Below are 22,838 nucleotides of genomic sequence, written 5' to 3'. Positions count from 1 at the left end.
TAAATCCTTAATTTTAATTTTGCTTAATTGAAATTAGGAATTGTGTATCTATATTCTCCGAGTTTTACTAATCATTCAGTGATTCCTCACAAATCCACTTGTAAACTAACAACATAACAAAATAACAACATTATAAAGTGGTTGTCATGATATTCTGTAAACTTTGTCATGATGATGCATTCAATATACGAGGTTAGATTTGATAATACTACGACTGAATCTTACTTGCGTTTTTACAATTATTATAAATATATGTCGAACAGTACTGGCTAGATCACCAGTCTTCTTTCACCTTTCTCAACAAAATGTTGGTGTACTTAATATCAGCCGTTCTAGTTTTTGTTTTCTACGTAAAATGGAAATTATCCTACTGGAAAAGAGCTGGTGTATTCCAGTTTGATCCCGAATTCCTTTTTGGAGACTTCCGCAAAGAGTTACTAGGAAAAGCAAGCCTTTTCGAAGGCTTTCGCGAAAAATACAGGCAATTGAAAGCACGAAACCACAAACACGGTGGGGTCTACTTAATGATGAATCCAGTTTATATGCCAGTGGATTTAGACATCATCAAGAGAATCGTCATCAAAGACTTTCCCTACTTTCTGGGCCATGCACAAAACTTCCATCCAAAAGACAACCTTACCATGAACGTTTTTGCAATATTCGGCGATCCTTGGAGGAAGCTAAGAACCAAACTCACACCAACCTTTACTTCAGGTAAAATGAAGTTGATGTTCGATACTTTAGTAGGAAAAACTACAGGTTTAGAAACACTAGTTAGGAGTCACATCAAAAATAACAAAGCTCTTGACATAAAAGAAGTTATTGCAAGGTTTACGACAGATATAATTGCCAGTTGTGCGTTTGGAATTGAAAGTAACTGTTTGGATGAAGCTGAAAACGAGTTTCGTAAGTACGGAAAGAAAGTATTCGAACCCACGACCTGGAGGGTGTTTATAGTAAACGGCCTTCCTAAATTCTTAGTGGATATATGCTTTAATCTAGGATTTAAGGTTTTTCCTAAAGACATCAACCAATTTTTCACAAAAACGGTGCAGGATACCATTAGATACAGGAAAGAATCAAAAGTGATCAGAAAGGATTTCATGCATCTATTGTTACAGATGAAGGATCAAAAAAATAAGTCAGATTCTATCACAGAAGATGAGATTATTGCGCAGTGTTTCATATTTTTCGCTGCTGGATATGAGACTTCGTCGACTACGACAACTTTTGCTTTGCTTGAGCTGAGTCAGGATCAGGAGATTCAGGATAAGTTGAGGGCCGAAATCAAGGATGTGTTGGAGAGGCACGATGGAAAGATTACGTACGATGCTGTCATGGAAATGACGTATTTAGAGATGGTTCTTAATGGTATGTATTACAATAAATTAAAAATAGTCTAAAGTAAAATAGTAAACAGTAAATAAAAAAGATTAGCGATTATTATATTCACTGTCTGAAGTACACTATCTTATCTAGGATGGAGATTTTATGTGATTATGTCCTCTTTTTTATAAATCTCGCGACAATGTAATGGCAGACCACCTTGAGCATATTTCCTTTGTACAGGGTGGCTCTAATTCGATGCTCATCATTGGGATTTCGGAAACCGTAAGAGATACAGGATCGGTTAAATGGAGGCAAAGTTGTGCAATTTCATGCTCAATAAAATGCCGTATTGCATTTTGAAAAATTCCGAATACTTTTCCGAATATATTCGAAAAAAAAACGGAATTTTCAATTTTGTTTTCTATTGTTTCCTGGCTTTATTTGTTAAGATAACTTAAAATAAAAACTGGCTCTATAACTCCGTGTGATTAAGTATTGACTCTGACGTTTCGGCTTCTGGCGACCATCATAAACTAAATTTTTTTAAATACGGACCTGATTTTTTTTCAATTTAATTACATCCTTTCATCACTCTTAAAACACTATATATGTAGAATCTAGGCATTAGTTTTGTAACTTGTAACTAACTCACCCTAATTTCATTTTTTAATTTGTTTTAGAAACACTGCGGAAGTACCCACCAGTTCCTGTAATACCCAGGTTATGTACCAAAGACTACCATGTACCCGACACGGACGTCGTTATTAAAAAAGGAACCAACGTTCGAATTCCGGTGTGGGGTATCCAAACCGATCCAGAATACTTTCCAAATCCTGACAAGTTCAATCCAGAAAACTTTAATGCCGAAAACAAGACCAAAATCCATGAAATGGCTTTTATACCTTTTGGAGAAGGACCTAGAATGTGCATAGGTAAGTTTACTTAATAATCCCCGTTCACATTATTGAGAATTTTAATTTTTGATTTGAAAAGGCACTAAAAAGTCAAATAAGTTGCTTAAAGCACCAAAATCAACTCACTAGAACAAAATATTAGTGAAACTTTTGTTACGGTTTTTCTTATCGGTCTGTGTTTAATGATTATAATTTTAAACTATTTTGTTTATTTTATTCTAATATTGTTTTATTAAACCAGGTTTGCGTTTTGGCAAGTTACAATCTAAAGTTGCGCTGGTCAGTTTGCTGAGAAACTTCAGATTTACCCTAGGTGACAAAACTCAAACTCCCATCAAGTTTAAGAAAATCAGTGTCGTATTGTCTGTTGAAGGAGACGTATGGTTGAACGCAAATGAACTTTAGGAAAGCAATAAAATTGTTTTGTTGATAAACAACATGCATCTAATTAAATAAAAGTGTTAAAGTATCGTATTAGAAAATAATTATTGTATATAATATAATGATGTGCCTATTTTTGAGCTAAAATTAAGCTTATTTATAGTATTAGTTTGTAATATATTTATAATAAAGAGAAATTTATTATTAAAACTCTATTTTTGTATAAACCTTTATTTTATTTAAAACCTAAGTATCTACAGGGTGTCTAAGATTTTAATCGGGAAAATTTAATAGACGATAGAACTTGCAAAAATAAAACAAAAAGTTTATATCAACTTATAAGATTTAAAGCTTCCTTTTCGAGATACAGGGTGTTAAAGTTACTTAAAAAAGAAAAAAAAATAATGTATTTAAAAAACTATTTAATCGATTTTGATATAACTTGACCCGTTTATAATAGTTACTATGGGACTTAATTTGATGTAATTAGATTTAAGTTTAATGGCCAGGGGCGGCGGTGGGGCATCACTGTTAAATTATTTTAAAGAAAAAAGTAGGCACGCCACTGCTTTTTTAGACGTTTAATATTATTTTTGGATTTAGTAATTAAAAATATATTTTTTTTTGTCTCCTGACTTTTTTGTCTATCTTGCTTACTTCTTGCGAAAAAAAATAAATTCTAATTGGTAATTAATATTATAATTGGGATTGTAATGGTACCCTGTATCTCGAAAAGGAAGCTTTAAATCTTACAAGTTGATATGAACTTTTTGTTTTATTTTTGCAAGTTCTATCGTCTATTAAATTTTCCCGATTAAAATCTGAGACACCCTGTATATCTAGTATACTTTTCTGTCTAATAAATACAACAAAGTCTAATAAATACGTCAAAGTCAAAAACGACCGCAAACGAACTACGTCAACTCGCCCTTTTGACCAAATAGGATTTGTTACTTTTATTTTTTATGGTATTTATTTTATTTTTTTATTATGGAAGATTGGTTGGAAAAGTTTGGATACAGGGTGTACGGAAAGGTCATGCTAGAGTGTACTATTTGCGCTATTTAATACTACTTTTTGTTCGCAGAGCAATTTCGTGCATGAAAAGTAGTACCAAGTACCAAATAGTGCAAATAGCGCGCACCCCGATCCTACCATTAGTTTCAACTACCGCTAGTTTTTTTTATAATACCATTATACCAATATAATTTTGTGTATAATACCAATTACCAATATACATTTTGTTGCCTCGACCTTATTTTATTTCATTCTCAACTCTAAAACAAGGAAAAATTATAAACAGCCTAATTTTTCCGACCGACCGATATTCCCATTACACGTGCCCAAGAAGTCCCCGAGAATTCCAAGGTATGCTATAATTCTTCTGCCTATTCTAAGTCAATGCTCAACTGATTTTTATTCGTATTGTTGACTGGTTTTCGAGTTTTCCACGCCCACGTGGTGTAGAAAGATTAGTTGAGTGTTATCTTTCTTAAATCTTATTTGGTTGTTCGTAATTGTAGAGCAAGAAGACCGATCCAGACCGTAACACAGAACAGTCCAGAATTCCATCCGTTCCTGTTGTCCGTGTAGAGGTACCCGTTGGACATCATAAACCCTCGTTGAGGTAAAGTTCAGATTTGATTAGTCCTTCTTTATTACCTTTATTAACTCCTACACGTTGTGCTAGTCCTTGTTCTATAATTCAGGCTCTTGTTTAAGACAACCAATGTTATTTAGGGTTTTTCCCTTACGGAAATTGGTCGGCGGTCCATCCAAATCAACAAAATACAACCACGTCTCTGACCAAATATGTTCCGGAAGACTTAGTCCTTCATTACGAAGATCTGCTAATCACCAACAGGGAATAATTCACGAAATGGCAGCCAGTTCTTCACGACAATATTCTCGGTCGGGGAGTACACAAGAAGTGATGCAAGGATTCGATTTCCTTCACAAAATCAGATTTCAACCGGAAATCTCCCTCCAGGATATAGATAGAGAACTATATATCTCGACTAGTCCAACTCACAATATATATATATATATATAAACGGGATTTGGTTTAAGTATTTAATACTCATTTCCAACTACAGCCTATTGCTGCCTTCCCGTTACCCTACGCCACACATCTCGATTTAGAGCGTCATCCGCTTCTAGGTTACGAGCTTCCAGTGCTTCCGTAACCGTTCCGTTCCAGGATTTTCTAGGTCTACCTCTCTTTCTTCTGCCCTGGGGAGCCCATTGAAAAACTCTTTTTGGCCACCTGTTCTCCGGCATACGCAGAACATGTCCAAACCATTTTGAGCTGGATTTTTCGATTCGATCCAGTACTGTCTCCTCCGATGCATTCATGATACGCCTGACCTCGATGTTTGTCTTTTTTCCATCCTAGATATACCTGCACTTCTTCTAAGGTAGTCCATTTCAACAACTTGGATTTTGCGCTTCGCGTCTGCACTCAGAGTCCACAGCTCTGAACCATAGCAAAGAACTGACTCCACCAATGTTCTTCCAAGTCTCTTTTTAGTTGTTGCAGATAAGTTTCGGTCCCACCAGAGGCTGTTAGGACATCCAATAACTTGTTTGCTCTTCTGAATTCGGGTTTGTATTTCTTCTTTGCCCAAACTCTCGTTGTTGATAGTAGCACCCAGGTATTTAAATTTGTCTGCTTGTTGAATCTGGACGTTATCATTAATGAAGACTTCAAAAACCAACTCACAAAAAGGCATAAATAAAAAACGATGTTCTAGAATATTTTCCACGCCCATATTTCATATCCGGTCAATGAACGGACTTAACTCAGAAATTCCACAATTAAAATGAACGAATTGCACACTGCGATCCACATCAAAAATAAACAATTTAACTGCGAAATTTCATCTGGTAATTATAAAATTTCAATAAACAAAACAAAGGATAAATAAATCCAAAAACATCTGATTTGATCTGACAGTGACAAGTGACGGACAGGTGATATCAAAGATAAAGAGAGGTCGACAAAAAATCTACTGCTGGGCCGCTTCAGTGACAATGTTGTGTAGCTGTAGCTGTATAATATCGCGGTGTATATTCGGTTGCATAATATAGTAAACATGATGCAAAAATAATAGTTATTTGCGATAATTTATGAGCTAGCACACAGAGGTCGTAGCGATGGAATTTAACTGTTGTTACAACGGAACATAGTAGATCTGTATAAGTTCCAGTTAGCTAGACCAATGCCAATCTCATTAAAACTACTCTAAACTTATTAATGAGACTTGCTGTAAGGAACAATCAAAGTATGGAGAAATGAAGGAGCACTGTAATCATTTAAAAAATTCAGCTCCGACACCAGATAAATGTCTAGACCCAACTTAACGCGGATACCGCCCGAACAAAACCTTCTTATTGTGCGTCTGTCTTTTCGAAATCTCGTCTACATAATAGCCACAGTAAAGTTAGCCGCAGTCAATTATATCTACATTCGGACTTATTCTGCCGTGAAACATGTCTCGGATTCGTTCGAATCGACCATTCGATCGGAACCACGTGGCGTGGGATTCGCTTTTTATAATGGCCCTTGTAACTTGTGATAAAACGCATTACGTATACGCTATATCTCCGGAGTTATAGTGTTAGTTTTTACACGGGCGAGACTCGTACCTGTCATTTTTCCTATCGATAGTGCTTTTAATCATTTACGAATAGAAATAAATCGACTGTGTATAAATAATTAAGACAATACAGCCTTCTTTATTTCAATATGTCACAGTAATAGATACAAAGTATTTTAATCTTATTTATATTTGTGCGAAAACAGTAAGGCTTAAGGGTGATGAACCTTAATCAAATTTACCTTTATTTTAATCATAGAAACTGAAAATGTAATAATATACAGGATGTTCCATTTAAAAAAATAAAACTTTGATATTTTTTATTTATTTGGGACACTCTGTATCTTGTAAAACTATTTTTAAATTGTAGCTCTAATAGTCCTTCAACGAACCCAATACTTACAATTTGTAAAAATCTAATCGTTTAGCTACAATACTCCGTGTCGTATGTGGTGAACAACCCTGTACAATATACAACGTGTAGTAAACCGACCATTTATGAAATTCACTTAAAATTACATAAGTAATTAGGAATACATTTTTTCTTGCATTTTTGCATTTATTTACTGCTTGTCAAAGATTAGATGTCAAAGAATTTAGATACGTCAATATGACGTATCTAAATTGCTTCAGTAGCGTATCGGATGTTTGAGTTAATAAATAATTATTATAACTTATCTATTTTTATTAGAATTATATATTTTTATAACAATTTTAATAACTACCAACATTTATTGAGAACGTAAAATAAAACAACGAATTATTGAGTCTACCCCTATGGTCTATCCTACATCAGATTTTTATACGTTTTGAATAAAACTAGAACGGCACTGGTAAACTGGAATTTAGTTTAGTTTTTTTGACAATTTATGTCAAAATTTGGCCAAAAATGTTTCGTGGATTTTTTCATATTACTGTAAAATAACAACGTTAAATAAAACTGACACGCCAGAAAATGGAAAACATTTTAGAAAGAAAGAACACCTGAAAATAACTTTGAAACATTCAAATATTTGTATGCGCGTGTAATCAATCGACTTGAAATTTAAATAAACCAATAAAATCATCTTTTACCGGTTAATTTTAATTGAAAATTCTAGTACGAGGAAATTTTCTCATCGCGAACGAGACAAGAATATCAGTAGATGGTCGGGCGCGTTAAACCAAATCAAAACAATTAATTTATCAATAGCTGATGGTATTGATGGTACGTTGGAATCCTAGAAAGAAATTCGCACTAGAACAAATCGACCGTGACGAATATTTATCACTGGACGATTCTCTTTAATCTTGACGTGTGTGAAGCCGACTTAAGCGATAGTGGGATACAGTGGATGCGTGGTTAGCTTTTATATGGCTTATAGAAGCGTAGAAAACAGCGAGCAGGTTAGGTAAAATACACAAAGAAAAATTATCTAGAGTATCTCTTCCGGGTATAATGACTCTTTTTGTGTTCTTTTCCTGATTTGTAATCAAAGACTAAAATTTCTCTACTTTTTGTATCCTTTTTTAAAAATACCAGACGGTGGGGAATGACAACCGATGACAATTTTATCGAGGTTAAGCCCTAGACGTCGTTTACTGGGTCTGTAATTGACAGTTGGCCTTAAGAAGTTTGAAAATTATTTTTATTTTGAGCAAAATTGATTTTAAAATCAAAATTTTAATGGGAACATGGAATAAGGACTGCGCTACAGCTCGAAGACTGTGGCCAATAGTAGATAGCAAAAATACAAAATAACTACTATATAAAGCACAAAAAGTACCTAGTACGCATACTTGTAGGTGTCATCTCTGGTAACTACCCTAAGACTAACTATCTACGACGATTACTGCAGAGAATGCGGAGAGGAAGAAGAAACCATAGAGCGTCCGCTGTGCCACTGGAATACCAAAGCTTTAAAACTTTAGGGAAAGGTTTTTTTGGAGGGACTAGAAGAAACAGCAGAAGCCATCAATAATAATTGTCTGCGGCTAACTTTACTGTGAATATGTAGACGAGATTTCGAAAAGACAGACGCACAATAAGAATGTTTTATACGGGCGGTATGGCGTTAAGTTGGGTCTAGACATTTATCTCGAGTCGGAGCTGAAATTTTTAAATGATTACAGTGCTCCTTTATTTCTTCATACTTTGATTGTTTATTAGGGAAAGTCTCAATAATAAGTTTAGATTAGTTTTAATGAGATGACTATTGGTCTAGTTCACTGGAACTATCTACTATGTTCCTCTTCTCAGATTTCCAACGTGAACAAGTGTAATTTCCCACGTCACTACATGAACAAGTGTACTTATTGAAAAACCGTTCTGTATCTCTTCATGGGCAACGGCCCAGCTACGGCAAAACACCGGTTCCCATTAGAACACCGAAGTTAAGCGACGTACGTCGATACTAGTGGATGGACGGGTGACCGGTTTGAAACTCTGTATCGTGCTGTTGTCCAAGAAAAGGCAAAAGTGTAAAATCTATTGACACACACTACTCTTTCACGCCGGTTCGAGGCCGGATGAAATCGGATATCTCGTGAGTAAGAGTCGATTTAGACACTTGCCAAGTCGGTAGGCCGTTGACCATGATATGGCCGAGGACCGCGGTTCGGATTCCGCGTAAACAAAGTAGGCCCCGTCCAGATTAGTCCTGGCAGCAATAAGGAGACGTTAACTAAAATCTTTACTTTACTTCATCAATCAGCTCTTTGGATTTTAAATTAACTATTATAAGGAGCAGGAGTTTTTGCAGTATTTTCACACTCTTTACTAAACTAGGTTAGCTATTGACCTGACTTCCGTTAATAAAAAAAATTGTGTGTGCACTATGTGCGTATATTTGAAGTGAAACTTCTTCTTACTGAGAACTCCATTGGGGTAACTCTATCCACGTGCCGAGTGTGGTTCCAATCGACCCATAATTAAGAAAAAAACTTGATGATTTCGTCATTTCGTCCATTTACAGGCATCGATCGGTCCGAAACGTCGAGGGCGTCATCCTGGAGCCCATCCCCAATTATGCCGAAATCGACTCAGAGTTTTTTTTTCAATATCAAATCCTTATTAGTCCCACCCTGATGAAGATGTAAAGGAAACGATGCGTCGTATCCAACTTTTCAGGGTGGGACAACTGAGTTTCGGCCCCCTAGCCCACTTAGGGCTCGATTTACGACCGCTTCAAGATCAAAAAGTCAACGTTACTGCTTTTCCTATCGCCTCTCATGTGTTACGGCCGTGTCACGACCTTTCACTTCAAAAACAAAAATGTATCGTCCTGTAAAAGCAACCTTGTTCCTCCCTGTAAGCTACTTACAAGATGCAAATTAGCGCTATCGCTAATTTCAAGAGCGCTTACTTTATTAATTCCAAAGAAATGGCCGGCGATATTTCAATAATAATTGTCACGAATTCTGGGAATGTTATGAATAATCTGAAAAGGCGCTCGACGCCTCCACTGCGTCGCGCGCGATTGTGAAAAAAGAATTATCATAAATAATGGGCCGTGTGTGTTCTAGCGTATAAGCGCCACATACGGGCGATTCTGTTCTAAATGTGATTTTTTATGTCCTGTACTGGTTTTCTCATTATTAAAGGGCCATCTCAAGTCGGAAATACTACAACCTGTAAGGTATATTATACTAAGTAACCATCAATTCGGAGAGATCGCACCAAATGACCCCACTTTATCACTACCACAAACCATTCGAAGTGAACAAAATGGATGGAGGAATGTGAACAGATATAACATTCCTTCAGGACGGACTAACCTGGTATACAGACGGATCAAAGATCGCTGAAGGAACAGGAGCCGGAGTATTTGGGGAAACACCAAGGGAAATATCAATGCTCAGACAGTCAGGCGGCACTTGGGGCGCTTATGAGCCCAAAGACTCGTCTGGGAATGGCTAGGTGAACTGGGAGGTCTGGCACAAACGAACAAAATTAAATTATTCTGGGTCCCAGGCCACAGCGGCATCCAAGGCAACGAAAAAGCTGATGAGCTAGCTAGGCGAGGATCATCGGCATCCTATCTTGGTCCAGAGTCAGTACTGGAAATACCCAAGTGTGGCTCGTAGTGCACTAAAACTCTGAATCAGGGAAAAGCAGAATGTCCACTGGAGAAAGAGACAAGGACACAGGCACAGCAAGGCCAAGGACCTAGCTCTAAAACCACAAAAGAACTGTTAATACTTAGCAGGAATAAAGTGCGGATTACAACAAGGCTCTTGACAGGACATATGGCTGTCAAGTGTTACCTGAAGAAGCTCAACCTGTTTCAAGGGAGTCTTTGCTGCAGACTCTGCAATAAAGATCCAGAAACAGCGGTGCACAAAATAATGTCACTGCGAAACTCTAGATCGCAATCGACACATTTTATTTAGTAAAGCTAGGCTAGAACCGGAGGAACTATGGTCCCATCCTATCAAGGACCTGCATAAGTTAGTGCAGGGCACAGGGATAGGAGAATGGGTGCACATATAGAAAGGGGACAAACACAATAGACCACACAGGTCGCACTGTTTCCGGCAGAGGACGGTCCCTTGTTATTGAAACAAAACATCAATTCGAAGTTGGTCAGACAATGCCTAGAGAATGCAGATTCTGTTGGAAAAATGGGGAACACACAACAACATCTCATCACTGAGTGTGAAAAAACTCATACAGTCTCATGGCTGTGACAAAAGCCAGTATCTGAGGTGGCTTTCATAGAAGCTAGTTCTCCATTTCCGATATCAGTCGTATGGCAAAAAAAATTTATGGCACGAATGGTTGTCGTCTTGACGCACTCAGTGATGAGGTGTTCTGATGTTTCCTCATCTTCCCTACAGAATCTGCATTCGCCGTTGTTTCTTAGCTTTAGTCTACTTAGGTTTTCATTGAGGAAACAGTATCCTGTTATAAACCCCGTGACAATCCGAAAATTCTTGAAGAAGTCCTCAGAAGTCCTTCCGAAGAAGTCCTGAGAAATTTCTGTGTCTTAAGATGTTGGAGGATTCCCATTCTAGGTTACGGATGGAGCCTTCTAGGTTCTTCTGTTCTGTTTTAAGTTGGTTTCCACTTAGGAATGGGAACAGGTCTCATATTATTATACACGAAGAAATGATATATTGCAAGTTTAGTACATATATGAAGCTTTTGACGTTTTAGACCCCATAAACATTTCGATGTTAAAAAAATGATGAAAATAATAACAGTTAAGACAGAAGTACCCACATGTACCTACACCCAAACGCACACACTACGGTACATACCGTTTGCATGTCGGATTTGAATAGATAGTTCCAGATCCGAGAAGCGGATATTTTTCTTGCAATACCGCGCAGTACTAATGAATTTTAATTATGCATTTCTACACCTTCACGCTCGAATATCACCCGGTATTCGTTGTTTTATGGGCTTCAAAAGACTTTGACATTTAGTATCTCAACATCAGTTTTGCCGTTCTAATTTTTGAAGACAGTAAATAAAACTTTTTATAGAATATTTGAAATGAAGCAAATTGTTCATTTTTATTAGCTTCTAATGATTTAGTTTGGAGTAAAAGAAGTGGTTAGGTTTTTAAAATTCACATGGGATTTCCTACGTTCAGGTCGGTGTTGCAACACGCTCAGACCTGCAACAAGTCAGTTTTAAAAAGACTTAAAAGTCTTAAATAATTTCTAAAATCAGAATGATTTAAGTCTTAAGTCAAATTCAACATACATTTTAAATTATTTAAGTCTTTTAGTCTTTGACTTAAACCATTTTATTTGAAGTCAAGCCATTTTTGTAAAGACTTAAATCAATATAACGTTATTTAAGTGGTTTTTATGACTTACTTTACTTTACTTTTTCGTGTCCGGATTATATTATAGTTTATTAACCCAGTAATGGGCTACGTCCAATCCTTCCCGTTTAGCCAGCCATAGGTCATCGAGGGTACATCTGTGGGGGTACGCAGGACATTGAAGAAGATGTTCCATGTCCTGAAAGGCACCGCAGTCGCATTTGTCGTCATTTCTGTCGTTATTTACTGGGGCCACCCCAGTTCTGATTCAGTTGAGCAATTTCCAGGTTTTCCCCTCGCTAGAAACACTATTTGGTGGGTCCTCTCAGTGGGTAGTGGGAGGGAGGTTCATCCAGGGGGCGGCTTAGGAAACGGCGGCGTCTGAATTTAAGTCTACCTGTGCCGCACTCTTGGCCAAAAATTAAGTGACGAGCATCAAAGGTTTGTTTTAGCTTCTCAGTATGTTCATGAGCTTTTCTGCGTAAATTGGGGCTTGTAAAACCTGCGGCCTTGTAGAGGTTTTCTAAGGGGGTTGGTTTCATACAACCTGTCACTTTTCTGCATGTTTCATTCAGGCTGATGTTCTTTTTTGCTTGTGCATATCTACACCACACTGGGCAAGCATATTCTGCAGTTGAGATTTATTTATTTAGCGTATGGCTCTAGTACACGTAAACTCACATGTTACAGCTGTAAATATACTAATAATAAGAATACGAACAAAAATTGGACATGTCAAACACAAAATGTAAAAATGAAAATTTAAAATATAGTACAAAACAAACTTGTCACAAACAAACGTCTAGTCTTTTTATATAATCAATCGCACTTGGTGTTGCCTTCAGGAAATCTCCAAAATCTCCCTCATATGCCGTTAAAGCGCATTCTTCTCTAATATGTCGAACAGTGGCCTGTACTGGAATGGTGGCCTGTACCGGAATGGTGGCCTTTCCCCATTTATAGAGAGAATCCATGCACCTGCCATGTTCGGTTCTCAGCCTGTTTAGAGTTACCCATATTTTGCGAGGCTGCTCAAAACCAGGAGGAACTGCTGAGATACATGTGAAATCCCGACTTTGTGGTGGAGCGTTTTCCGTCCATGCTTTCATCCATGCTTCATATAAGTTGAACTCTGCATTCTCGTCAGTATTCCCAAGTGTTTTGGATGAGAGTGGTGGCTTTCTTGAGCGGAGTCTATTAATATTTAACTTGTACAAGGGCGGAGTCTATTAATATTTAACTTGTACAAGAGCGGAGTCTATTAATATTTAACTTGTACTTGAGCGGAGTCTATTAATATTAACAATGTACTGGTAGTTCCCGGTTTAGCAATATTTTCTTGTGCTCTCTATGTAAAGCCTGTTTTTTCCTCGAGTTAGGAGGAGGTATGTTACTTAAAACAGGCAACCAGTATTTGGGCGTAGTTCGTATAGCTCCTGAGATGATTCGCATTGTGATATTCAGCTGGACATCTACTTTGTTGACATGGTCACTATTCAACCAGACAGGTGAACAGTATTCGGCCGTTGAGTACACGACGCTCAAGGCTGATGTTCTTAGAGTGGCCGCAGATGATCCCCAGGTAGTGCCGCATAGCTTTTGTAATATGTTGTTCCGTGTGCATTTTTGCAGCAAGCTTGGTGAGATGTGTTTTATTTCTCTGTATTTTTACTAATAAAAATACAACGTTTATTAAACTAAGCTTATTAAACTATTAAACATCTGAGAACAATACAAAACAACATTCTGTCAAGCAGAATCTAACTTAACTGTCAATCAGGGTTATGTCATATCAAGATGCTACAGATTAAACTTAACATATAATAATCCATAGATACAACATCTCCCTTCTTAAAATAATTGGTAATCTTTAAATTTAACCGGATTTTTAATTTGTCTTTTTGGACGCTCATTTTCTTGATGTACGGACACTATCTCGGATGAACTATCACAGTTTTGATCCGCACTGTCACAACAAGTATTTTGATCAATCACTGAACCACTTTCAGAACTTTTTAAATGGGAACTATTTCTACGTACAATAGCGCCTCTTGAGTCTTTGACAATATAAGACCTAGGTGAGTCAGGAACAGGTTTAACAATCTGACCTGCCTCCCACTCGTTATTATTTTGATTCTGAATCACAACAAATTGGCCTTCATTAAAACTGTTCCGAACTTTACAATTTAAATCATAGTATTTTTTATCTAACTCTCTTTTCCTACAAATCTCATTTTTAATATTAGAATTATTATAACTATTTGGTAACAATTTATTTTCATCAATAGGGATTTTAGTTTTTAAGTTTCGTCCCATTAGCAATTGTGAAGGAGTCAGGTTCAGCCCTACAATAGGAGTAGTGCGATAATTTAGCAAGCTTAACATTAAATCTTGATCTTTACGAAGCATCATTTTTGCTATTCCAACACCTTTCTCTGCAAGTCCATTGGACTTGGGGTAATGAGGACTACTTGTGCATATTTTGAAATTCCATTGCTTGGCAAACTGTCTGCATTCATATGAGTTGTATGGCATGTTATCTGAAATTAACTCATCAGGTATACCATGTATTGAAAATATCTCTTTCAGTGCATTAATCACATCATATGATGTTTTTCCTTTCATTTGTTTAATCTCTAGCCATTTTGAATAATAATCCATGAGAATCAGATAACTTTTGCCTCCATAGTCACATATATCACTAGCAACTTTTTTAAATGGTCTATTAGGTATCTCATGTGGTATCATTGGTTCTTTACAGAGTTTTGGTGAATATCTCTCACAAATTTGACAATTTCTTATTAACTTTTCTATCTCAGCATTCATATTTACCCAATATAACATTTCTTTGGCTCTTTGTTTGGTCTTTGTCATTCCAAAATGTGTTTCATGTAAAAGATCTAACATGTCTTGTATTAATGTTCTTGGAACTATCAATCTGTCCTTTAATAATAATAAGTTATTTGATAATGTTATATCATTTTGATATTGCCAGTATGGTCTTAAAGAATTTGGTATCATCTTAAAATATTTAGGCCATCCATTTTTTATATACTCTATTAACTTACTTAGGTCACTATCATGCTGTATAGCTTTCTCAAATTGAGCTCTTCTCTCCTCAGATATACTAAAATGCTTCTCAATACTATGCACTATCTCTTTCATATCTGGATCATCTTGTACTTCATCTTTAATATATGACCTTGACAACAAATCAGCAATATACATATGTTTACCTGGACAATATTCAAAATTTAGATTATATCTAATTAGTTTCAACTTGAGTCTTTGTAACCTTGGTGATGGTACTTTGCTTAAGTCTTTCTTCATTATTCCCAACAATGGTTTATTATCAGTTATAATTTTGACATCTCTGCCATAAATAAAATGATGAAATTTACTTACAGCAAATACCACAGCAAGCAATTCTTTTTCACACTGTGAATAATTCTTTTCAGCTGCTGTTAGTGACCTTGAACCATGATATGTTGGTTTGTCCTGCATTAAGCAACAACCCAATCCATCTTTTGACGCATCTGTCTGAATAACTATAGGTTTGTCACTTTGAAATGTCCCTAGTACAAGATCACTAGCTAGTATGTCTTTTAATTTATTTAATACTTCTGTATGTTTTTGATTCCACTGAAAATGTACGTCTTTACGCAATAACTCTCTTATTGGACTTGTTACTTTTGCAAAATTAGGAATAAATCCTCTCAAATAATTTAACATTCCGAGAACTCTCTGTAACTCTTTCAAGTTAGTCGGATTTTCTATAGCCTGAATTGCCTTTACTCTATCTTTACTCGGTTTCATTCCGTCTTTGCAAAAAACATGTCCAACGTAATTTACTTCGTTTACTTTATACTGTAACTTTGTTTGATTAAATTTTATATTTAGCATTTGTGCTCTTTCTATCACCTTTTTCAGTATAGCGTCATGCTCTTGTTCAGTATTTGCTGCTATCAACAAATCATCAAAATATATTATAACACCTTCTATATCCCCAAAATTTTCCTCATTTACTTTTTGAAAATACTCAGGAGCATTAGTAAGCCCAAAGGGTAGTCTCAAAAATTTATAGCAACCAAACACTGTACTGAACGTGCACAACTCACTTGATTTGTGATCTAATTCAACTTGATAAAAACCATCCTTGAAATCTAATACAGTAAACCAACTTTTATTACACAATTTTGAACTTATATCCTCTATTGTGGGAATAGTATAAAAATTTCTTTGTATGGCCTTGTTCAAATCCTGAGGATTTAAACATAGCCGTAAACTGCCATTAGATTTCTCGATTATAACAAGATTGCTTACCCAATCTCCTGGACTATCTGTTTTGCTAATTATACCTTTCTGTTCTAGCTCATTCAATGTTTTTCTTAACTCCTCCTTAATTGCTAATGGTACTCTCCTTGCTGGATGTGCTACAGGTTGACAACACTTTTTAAGCTTTATCGAACACTTTTGAGGACATTTACCTACACCAGTAAAAATTGACTTATTATTTTGAATAAACAATTCTTTACTAGACACTACTGAATCTATGCTTTTAATAAAACCTAGCATATTAGAAGTTTTCAAACCTAATATTGGCTCAGACTTAACATCGGCTACTACTAACGTTAATTTTTCTTTTAACTTGTCATTAAAAATATTAACAGTTATCTGGCCAATAGGCTTGATTTTAAACCCCCCATATGCTTCAAGTATGATATTACATGACTCTAATTTCTTATCATTTAAATGACTCTTATATAATTTTAATGGTAAAATGTCTACTTCACTACCTGTATCTATCTTAAATCTAACAATGTTACCTTTAATGTCCACTTCTTTATATAGTGCTTTACAGTTTTGTGTGTTAATAGAATTTACAAAAAATTTATCAACATTTACATTGTCATCACCCTTTTCTTTTGATACCTCCTTAACCTCTTTCTTGACCGGTTTTCTGGTACATGCCTTTGCAAAATGATTGACTAGGCCACACTTAAAACACTTCTGCCCATATGCCTTGCACTGTTTTGGTCCATGCTTCGAGAGACATTTCCTACAATCAAACTTATTACCTTCATTTTTCTTCAGCTTATTTTCTTTTTCGTATCCTCTTCTCTCTTCTTTTCTAACTCCATATACTTGCTTTTGATCTTTCTGTACTTCATCAATTTGAAGCTTTGATATTTCAGCAACTCGACATTCGTTTATTGCTTTTTCTAAATTTAAGTCTTCACGAGTCAACAATCTTTCTTGTAGTCTCAAATTTGTGATTCCCAAGACAATCCTGTCTCTTATTAGCGAGTCTTTTTGCTCATTGAACTCGCAGCTTTCCGCTAGTTTCTTCAGATCTGTCACAAATTTGTCGATCCCTTCACCCTCTTCTTGTTTACGTGAGAAGAACATATATCTTTCATATATAACGTTTTTTTTCGGATTACAATATTTCCCAAACTCGTCTATGACCTTCTGGTATTGTTTCTTTTCAGCTTCATTAAGTGAAAACGTATTGTAGACATTTATCGCCTCTTGACCCATACAATTTAACAACAAAGCTACTTTTACTTCATCTTGTACTTCTTGTTTCCCTTTGGCCAGTAAGAAAATTTCAAAATTTTGTTTAAATAACTTGAAATTTTCGCTTATATTTCCCGTAAACTTCATCTGCTCCGGCAGCCTCACGTCCATTTTTGATTCTTTTTTCAACGTGTTTACCACAGTGACTACCAACTTCCTGAAATATTCTTACAATCCTTGACTTTTTTGGCTTCTTTTCTCGCTGGCTTTTATTTTTCCGCTGCCACCATGTTTTATTTCTCTGTATTTTTACTAATAAAAATACAACGTTTATTAAACTAAGTTTATTAAACTATTAAACATCTGAGAACAATACAAAACAACATTCTGTCAAGCAGAATCTAACTTAACTGTCAATCAGGGTTATGTCATATCAAGATGCTACAGATTAAACTTAACATATAATAATCCATAGATACAACAAGATGGACCTTAAATGACAGAGTTCTATTCAACGTAACTCCAAGATATGTGGGTTGTCTGTTGTGTGAGAGCCGTCTTCCCTCAAAGAAGCCTCTGTTTTACAAACCTTTGGTTTAAGCCGCCACTTGCGAAAATACTCTGCTAGTACTGTCAAATCAGATGTTAAGACTTTCTCAGTAACTTCCATTGACCTCTGTCCGGTGGCTATAAGCCAGTCATCGGCGTATCTGAACTTTCTACATATCGTTTTTGGTATGTCGGCTATATACAGGTTGAAAAGCAAGGGTGCTAACACCGATCCCTGCGGTAATCCATTGTTTCGTATTTTCTGCTTACTTATTTTCTCCCCCATAACAACCCGGAAACCTCTGTCACCAATCATACTATCAATTAGTTTAATGATCCTCAAACATGGTACTATACTAATTAGTTTGTAAAGTACTCCGTGGCGCCAAACAGTGTCAGTGTGTGAAACATAGAGCTTGAGCAGAAGTTCTGATCACCATAGGTTTGGCTCCCCATTTACTATTGGTCAGCTTCCTTATGAGGAAATTTCGTGCTTCTACTTTTTTGCGTGTTTTTTCGCAGTGATATTTGTAGGTCGATGTTCTGTCCAGCACGACGCCAAGATAGGTAGGCTAATCTGTGTGTTCTAGTGGTGTCCCGTCCCATGTGACCAAATACGTTTAAATAAAATATACGACGGCCTCCCCATAAGAGCAATGAGAGGATTTACGTCCCAGTATTGAAGGAGGACAGAAAATCGAGTCGAATGTTCAAGACATAGGTTCATCCTTGTTTAGTCAAACCTCCTACAAACCAAGGATAGACTTATGTAGGAAATGCATTGAAATTCTATAGCCATCCTTCAATATCGGGACAGGAATTTAAGCGGTACCCTCCGTATACTTTATTTTAAACGTATTTGCATGTGACATTAAGTCAGCGGGTCGCCTATCTTGAATTCAGGTGGAATGCACTCACTTTAGTTTTGGTGGGTTTTAAAGAATTCTTTTTTGTAATAAGCCCAACGGTTTTAAAGAATTCTTTTTGTAATAAGCTGACATTGTTTTTAGGGCGGTTTCTAGTTTCTCCTCGATATCTTCGAACCCTTTGCCTTTAATTGTTATTGCTAGGTCATCTGCATATGCAAAGGTTCTAGTGTTATCTGGAATAGGTTGGTCATTTGTGTATATGTTGAAAAAGACCCAGCACGCTCTTTTGTGCCAGCCCATTCTTCTGGTTTCGCCATCGACTCTTTTGACAATGCTCAAAAACTGCTTGTTTTGAAGCATTTTATGACTTAAGTCCATATTTTGATTTAAATCATGATAATCTGCAATTTAAATGACTTAAATAAATATAATTACACTCAAGTAAAGGCAGCTAGAATTAAATTTAAGTTCTTTTTTTAAATGTTAATATTAATTTTCTTGTATTACGAATTAGGCACTTTTCTTACTAGTATCATAACATTAATTTATTGTAGGTACAGAGAGACTAAAACCACATAAAATAAAACGGTTAATATTTTCAGAACAACTACAAACGCAAAAATATGTTTTTCTTTTATAAAATTTAACCGATGTTGTAGTACTTATTATCATTACAGTTTACAGTTTAGATGTCATCGAGTACATGTCTATTAAAAAGGGGTGATGTGTTTTGATCACTAGGTATTGTATCGATGGTATAAGCGAAGGGCTGGGGGATTTTAAGGTACTCTTCAATATATTCGAGATAAATTTCTTTCGTTCGTCTTTAGGGCTACATAGGGATTCACTTGAAAGATAACAGACGCACTACGTACGCGTAACACGACAAATAATCAAAACCGGTTCCGAAAAACTAACGTTTTATTTGCTAGTGGTATTGAGCATTGTCTTTTTATTCTGCTACTCAACTGCCGCCTATCAGTTTAAAATGGAAAGCTGCTGTTAAAAATTTATCATAAAAGTATATAAAAATCTGACTTAAGCCTTTTCAAAAAAATCTTAAATCTTTTGAATGACTTAAGTCTTTTCTAAGTCATTGAAAACTTAAGTCATTTTGCATTGACTTTGACTTTTTGATTTGAAAATTTTGAAAATGACTTAGATTTTAGGTCTTAAGCCAGCTTGAAAAATGACTTTAAATCAAAAAAGATTTAAATTTTCTATGAGCTCGCAGCTCTGAACAGGCTGTATAGAAAATTTCACAAATCATTATAATCATTATAGATAATATTATATTCATAATCATTATAGATTCATACATTTTTTTAATCAGTTAATTCACATCTCCTTAAATTGATAGACAGTTTAAAATTCATTTTAACGTCTAAATGTTTTCCGCACGTGGACTTTGACTAAAAGCGTGAGGTTTTTGTTTACCTACATGCCAAAGAAAAACACACTTTTCGAGTTCTGTATATTTAGGACAAATCGACCAACTGCAGTTATCGCTAAAGTCGCGATATGGATGACAGCAGAAAGGAAGAGATCACCAGAGTCGGAAGATAAGAGCGAGAAATATTTGAATATTTGTCCAAGATAACAGAAGAGCAATCGATAGATTCCTCTTAGCGTCATGATAAATTCGTCTCGATTATTTGAAGATTAGTCTATAGTACTTCACAGGTAGGTATTTATTCATATCCATATTGTAGCCCTTGTAGCCCAATAACTTTAGAATAAATTCGATATAGGAATGAAAAAAAAATGTTCAAACTTTATCACCTTTAATTTATTTAAAGTTTTTTTGAGTAGATTTAGGAATCAGAGTCTTGCTCATGAGTTGATATGAAAAGTGTTCATCAACCTGATTTAAAAATATTGTCTATTAATGTGCCTAACAACATGCCGTTTAGGAACATTTAAAATTCCGTAGATTATAAGTAGGTAGTTCCGGATACGGAAAAAAACGGAAATTAAATATTTCGATTTTATTTTTTTACGTTATTTAGCAAGATATCCTAAAATTAAAAGCACATTTTCATTGCCACTTCTTTCCAGCTATACATCAGTGTTTCCAGATTTGTCACATGACATTTCGTTTCTGGCCACCATCATTAAATTTATGTTTTCTTATAAGCGCCATATTAGATTTTTACACAATAGATTAATTCATTACGAAATTATGACATAGTGGCTTTTAAATGTCAATAATTTGTTTAAAAAAATTGCTAATGATATAATATTAATAGTGGACCCTGAAATATACATAAACATAGTCTCAAACTGCAGCAAAAGTCACCTATTTATATAAAAAAATCACTACAAATTACGTTACTGATGACAAGATTAGATTCAAATTTTTATTAACCAAATGAAAAGTGTATTATTAAGTAACAAATCCCGCATTTTTCATAGGCATTTTAGACAAGTATAATATTACTACTACTGATGTCTTATCCATTTCAAATCCTTACCTAATTTTAATAAATTAGCATATCTTTTAAATCCCAAGTTAGGATGCAAATATCTTACTGTAGCAAAAAAAAAACCCAATATGCAGCATACTGTAATAAAACCCGCCTTATCCGAGTTATTTTTGAGTATTTTCTCTTAAAAATTAAATATTAATTTGTATTTCTAGAAAAACGATACACAAAACGCAAAACAATGATTCCATTCCATGGACACGTTTTAACATTGAAAATGTTTCTGTTATCCTATATAAGGGAGCCCAAATCGAATTAAAATGCTACATTTGCCACACCATGACGTCATCACGCGTATACGTATAGGAAATCTCGGCGCGGCGGCGGCAGTCGGACATCGCTAATTGTTTATTGATATATCGTTATTAGTTTAAAAGCAAAAAATATGGGGTTTGCTTTGTTACCTTGTCAAGACATAAGCGAAACTTATAAATTGTTTCTTTTTTTCATTTAGGCCTTCGTTTTTCGTTAAATGAAAGTTATATTTAAAAAAGTCCATTTTTAAACCAAATTTTCGCATGATTGAAATGAGTTATTCATGTTTAAAGTTTTTTTCGGTCATAAGCGCTAATGGAAATGTTTTTTTGCAAATAATTATAAAAAATTACTCCCTACGAAGACTTTATTTTGTACTGGATCAAAAAATAAGTATTTGTTTTCTCTATACGGTGGTATTAATATATCGATTTTTGATGATAGTGCCCTTTTTCCCGGTCTAATTTTGTACTACTTTTGGAATAAGGGTCCCCATATCACGTACTTGTACTTCCTTCCCTGAAAAATTCAGCTTGTGATACCGAAGTGGGATACATATATAAAAGCTCAAAGGGTTTTTTTGTTACATCCATCCCGCCGAAACCGCCTCACCAATCTTGATGATTCTTTTTTTAAATGAAAGGTATATATGTCTAGATTTGTTATAAAGTATTATTATATCGTTTAATCGGTATATCTTTATATAAAACGAATAAATATTAAAACATACCTGAAAAACACCTACACAAAATACCTCCAGAAATCAATTATTTGTCATTGTCAATGGTTTGGTTTGGTTTGGTTGGTTGTATAAATCTAACTGACACAGATTATAGATATTATATATCAAGTTTTTAGATATTTTAGGGGTCAGTTCATACCACTAGCTTTAGATACATCAATATTAGCACAAAGTATATATGTTGTATGAAAATCATTTACTAGAAGAATGAAATTCTACAGAAAGAAGAATAAGAAGAGATTTTTGAAATTCATCAACCAAATGGGTAAAGTTAGTAAAACATTATATAAACCTTCGTGACCTCTGGATTATACACATAAAAATTTGCACAAAGGATCATTTAAAAGACATGAGTTAATTATTTGGACATAGGAATTTATGAAATTCATACCCTTAGGGAGTAGAATAGGGAATGAAAGTTTGCTGTACGAAAATGCA

At 35.2% G+C, this 22,838-nt stretch overlaps 2 protein-coding genes across 2 annotated transcripts; one reads left to right on the top strand and one right to left on the bottom strand.

Moving 5' to 3' along the window:
• Positions 1-282: 282 nt before the first annotated feature.
• LOC115881591 (probable cytochrome P450 6a14) lies at positions 283-2,805 on the top strand. The gene is made up of 3 exons (XM_030899133.1): positions 283-1,371; positions 2,010-2,261; positions 2,485-2,805. Exons 1-3 carry the CDS (start codon positions 306-308, stop codon positions 2,646-2,648), a joined length of 1,482 nt encoding a protein of 493 aa, XP_030754993.1. The 5' UTR covers positions 283-305; the 3' UTR covers positions 2,649-2,805.
• A 10,921-nt stretch (positions 2,806-13,726) lies between these two features.
• On the bottom strand, positions 13,727-17,960 carry LOC115881696 (uncharacterized protein K02A2.6-like). The gene is made up of 2 exons (XM_030899296.1): positions 16,806-17,960; positions 13,727-16,466 (listed from the first exon to the last, which is right to left on the bottom strand). Exons 1-2 carry the CDS (start codon positions 17,668-17,670, stop codon positions 13,831-13,833), a joined length of 3,501 nt encoding a protein of 1,166 aa, XP_030755156.1. The 5' UTR covers positions 17,671-17,960; the 3' UTR covers positions 13,727-13,830.
• Between the last annotated feature and the right edge of the window lie 4,878 nt (positions 17,961-22,838).

This window comes from Sitophilus oryzae, unplaced genomic scaffold, assembly GCF_002938485.1.
Source record: "Sitophilus oryzae breed Bouriz unplaced genomic scaffold, Soryzae_2.0 scaffold_172_pilon_pilon, whole genome shotgun sequence".
Taxonomy (NCBI): domain Eukaryota; kingdom Metazoa; phylum Arthropoda; class Insecta; order Coleoptera; family Curculionidae; genus Sitophilus; species Sitophilus oryzae.
The sequence above is the reverse complement of the archived record's forward strand: the minus strand, read 5'-3'. Positions and strand labels throughout refer to the sequence as shown.

Bases quoted from the DNA above. Each gene is read 5' to 3' on its own strand.
- LOC115881696 (XM_030899296.1), bottom strand. From the start codon at position 17,670: ATGGACGTGAGGCTGCCGGAGCAGATGAAGTTTACGGGAAATATAAGC. The intron at 16,467-16,805 runs GTAACATTGTTA...TTACTGGTGTAG, and splicing joins TAAAGAAGTGGACATTAAAG to GTAAATGTCCTCAAAAGTGT.
- LOC115881591 (XM_030899133.1), top strand. From the start codon at position 306: ATGTTGGTGTACTTAATATCAGCCGTTCTAGTTTTTGTTTTCTACGTA. The intron at 1,372-2,009 runs GTATGTATTACA...AATTTGTTTTAG, and splicing joins TTTAGAGATGGTTCTTAATG to AAACACTGCGGAAGTACCCA. The intron at 2,262-2,484 runs GTAAGTTTACTT...TTATTAAACCAG, and splicing joins AGGACCTAGAATGTGCATAG to GTTTGCGTTTTGGCAAGTTA.